Raw genomic sequence first — 3,354 nt, 5'->3', positions numbered from 1 at the left:
AGCCGGAGGAAAACACAAAGAAGTATTACGAGGCTTTGTTTGCTTCGCAGAAACCCCTACACGTAAATACAGATGTTACCCAACTAGATGCCATCGCTCGCCTTTTGGCCTTTAAGTGCCACAGGAATCTGTGCAGAGATGGGTTCGATGAACTTCTGGTCCTCGTTGGCAGCATTCTGCCGAAAGGGCACCTCTTGCCGCAAAACTTCTACTATTCGAAAAAATTGCTCAGTGACCTCAAGATGTCATCTCAGCAGATACACGCTTGTCCAAAGGGATGCATGCTATTCAGAGAGGAGCATGCTAACACAAACTATTGCATCCATTGCAATAGCTCTAGGTACTTTGAGGTTGACACCAATGGTGATGGTCAGAAGAGGCAGACCACGGTTGCCAAGAATATCCTCCGCTATCTTCCAGTCCTACCGAGGATCCAGCGGCTCTTCATGACCGAGGATACTGCCCAGCAGATGAGGTGGGCTGTAGAAGGGATCAGACTGCATGCTGGCAAGATGATACATCCGTCGGATGGTACTGCATGGAAGAACTTTGTCAAGAAATATCCCCTGAAAGCCGGTGACCCGAGGAGCGTAGCAATTGCGATATCAACCGATGGGTTCAATCCATATGGTATGTCGGCTGCGGTATACAGTTGTTGGCCAGTGTTTGTTATTCCCCTGAACCTACCCCCTGGCGTCTGCACGAGATCAGAGTACATGTTTGTGTCGATGATAATCCCAGGACCGAAATACCCGGGTAAGAACATGAACGTGTATCTGGAACCACTGATTGATGACTTGCTTCTTGGGTGGGAAGATCGCGGGATCCGAACTTCTTGTAGTTTATGTTCTAATAATGGGTCTATCTTGTGTATGTAGCACCCTCCTCAGTACGTCGGGGAAGACAGGGCGTGCTTTCTTGCGATGGTCATATGGTGGACATCCCGCGAGTACGCCCGGAAGCACGAGGAGGGCAAGCAGAAGCGTTCAGAGATGGGAGGTGGATCACATGTCCTGGGCAGCAAGAACTTGGCCCTTACCTTGCAGGATGAGGTGAGCAAGTGGTTTCTTCATTCTTTCGTTTTATGTTATTGCTAGCCCCGCAAGTGTCTCCCTCTTCACTTAATTGCATGTACTCTTTTGCAGGAAGTGAAGACAGGCGTGGCACCAAACTTGTTTGGCTTTTTCCAAAAGTCGAAGACCAGGAAGGAGCCGCATCCTGAAACGGGGTCCTTGTGGGTCAACGACCTAGCGGAGGGCCAGTGTGGCGCGTACCGCTCGAAGTTCAAGGACAAGCACGGCGAAGACGCCGACCCAACCACCGAAGAGTTTGACGTTGAGGTTGCGGTGCTTGCGGGACAAGGCAAGAAGGGTGGCCGCCTATGGATTGCTGACGGGTTAGTCGACCCAAGTACCATTCCATCTCTACGCCAGATCCGTCGTGGGCGTACGAGCGAGCAGCCTCGGGTAGAGACCCGCCCACGGGCTTCGGACCTAGCTATCGAGAAGTTACGGGTAAGTTCTTCGTCGATCCTCTACGCTTCATTACATGTTTTCCATTGCAATGTTACTGACATCGCGGCAACACAACGTAGGCGGAGATGGAAGAAAGGGAACGGAGGCACCAAGAGGAGCAGATGCAGATGCAGCAGCAGCTTAGGGAGAACATGCAGATGCAGCAGCAGATGTTGCAGCAGATGCAACAACAGCAGCAGATGTTCCAGCAGATGTTCATGAACCAGACCGTGCTGACTTCACCACCGGGGAGTAGTGGTCCTAGCACGTCGTGTCCTCCTATGTTCCCACATTTTGTAAGTGGTTAACTTAATATCTCCGTCTCAATCTTGTTTGTTGTCTAACCGAACTTTGGATATTGCAGATCCCCACGCCCGATCCGGCTGTGATGGCGCTCCTCCAAAGAAGCGCCAAGTCGAGCCCGCCGACACCTGGCTTGACCGTCAACAATACGGGCATCATCCGGAGCTCGGCAGCAGCTTTCTAGGTGAGTTCTCCTACACTTCTAATTCTTCCATACCATGTCACTTGTGAATTTTAGCCATTCAACCATGTCAATTTTAGCCAGTATGTTCAATTTTACCTATTCCATGTTAATTTTAGCCATTCCATGTCATCCTTAGCCATTGTGTTGAATTTTAGCCATTTCATCCAAATTCTAGCGATTATGTTCAATTTTAGCCATTCCATGTCAATTCTAGTTCTTCCATGTCAATTTTAGCCATTCCATGTCAATTCTAGTTCTTCCATGTCAATTTTAGCCATTCCATGTCAATTCTACTTCTTCCATGTCAATCCTAGTTCTTACATGTCAATTTTAGCCATTCCATGCCACTTATGCATCTATGAACTTGTAGGAGGACAAGGAGGTGGAGAAGGACAAGGAAGTGGAGAAGGACAAGGAAGTGGCGAAGGTTGATGTTGCTTGTGTATGAACTTGTTGTGCGACTTGCCGCATTCTATGTTGGAGACTTTGTTGTTGATGTTGGACTACTTGTTGTATGAACTAATTATGTGATTTGGAACTATTGTATGGACTTTGTTGGACTACTCTTGTATGAACTTTGTTGTTGATGATGCAAATACTCTATATATTGTGCTATATGTGTATCTGGATGATTATTGCTATTTGTGAATTGCATATGCAGGGATTAATGGGGAAGCAGGGAAATTCTGGAATTTTGGCAGCATCTTTGCCGTGCATATGCACACGGCAAAGAAAAAAGCACACGGCAAAGGCCTTCTTTGCCGTGCACACACACACGGCACACGGCAAAGGCCTTCTTTGCCGTGCACACACACACGGCAAAGAGCCTCCAGCTGTGCACTGCGCTGCGCCCTGTGTGCTGGTCTGTTTCTTTGCCGTGCGGGGTGTTGGCGAAGCACACGGCAAAGCCGACCCTGTGCCGTGCGGGTTGGAGGCGGAGCGCACGGCAAAGAACGCCGCACGGCAACAATTTCAGACGCACGGCAAAGAAATCTGCACGGCAAAGTAGGGATAGCGCACGGCAAAGCATGGTTGCACGGCAAAGGCCTTTGCCGTGCCACTTGCCCGCGGCGCACGGCAAAGTCCTCTTTGCCGGGCGGCTCGTTGCCGTGCAGTCTTTGCCGTGCAAGCCCGCACGGCAAAGGCGTTGCCGAGCAGATTTTGGCCTTTGCCGTGCGTTTCGGCTGCACGGCAAAGCACTGTTGTGCCGTAGTGAGTGTCTTCAATCCATCTTCTTTTCTGTGCATATATAAATGATTCTTGTACGCAAAGTGAAATGATGTACTCAAGAAGTTCCCATACTGGAGCACTAATCCGAATTTATGTTGTATGCAAGCAAATTCTCGAAATTTT

General features: G+C 49.3%; 1 protein-coding gene across 1 annotated transcript; it reads left to right on the top strand.

Moving 5' to 3' along the window:
- The first annotated feature begins 869 nt into the window (after positions 1-869).
- Positions 870-3,010, top strand: LOC127304169 (uncharacterized). The gene is made up of 5 exons (XM_071821090.1): positions 870-1,052; positions 1,146-1,514; positions 1,595-1,810; positions 1,879-1,956; positions 2,663-3,010. Exons 1-5 carry the CDS (start codon positions 924-926, stop codon positions 3,008-3,010), a joined length of 1,140 nt encoding a protein of 379 aa, XP_071677191.1. The 5' UTR covers positions 870-923.
- Positions 3,011-3,354: the final 344 nt, after the last annotated feature.

The sequence above is a fragment of the Lolium perenne genome, chromosome 5 (genome assembly GCF_019359855.2).
Source record: "Lolium perenne isolate Kyuss_39 chromosome 5, Kyuss_2.0, whole genome shotgun sequence".
Lineage (NCBI taxonomy): Eukaryota > Viridiplantae > Streptophyta > Magnoliopsida > Poales > Poaceae > Lolium > Lolium perenne.
Note: the sequence above shows the minus strand (reverse complement) of the source record. Positions and strands in the feature narration are given on the sequence as shown.

Coding starts and splice junctions, on each gene's coding strand:
- LOC127304169 (XM_071821090.1), top strand. CDS start 924: ATGGTCATATGGTGGACATCCCGCGAGTACGCCCGGAAGCACGAGGAG. Junction 1,053..1,145: donor CCCTTACCTTGCAGGATGAG/GTGAGCAAGTGG, acceptor ACTCTTTTGCAG/GAAGTGAAGACAGGCGTGGC. Junction 1,811..1,878: donor CTCCTATGTTCCCACATTTT/GTAAGTGGTTAA, acceptor TGGATATTGCAG/ATCCCCACGCCCGATCCGGC.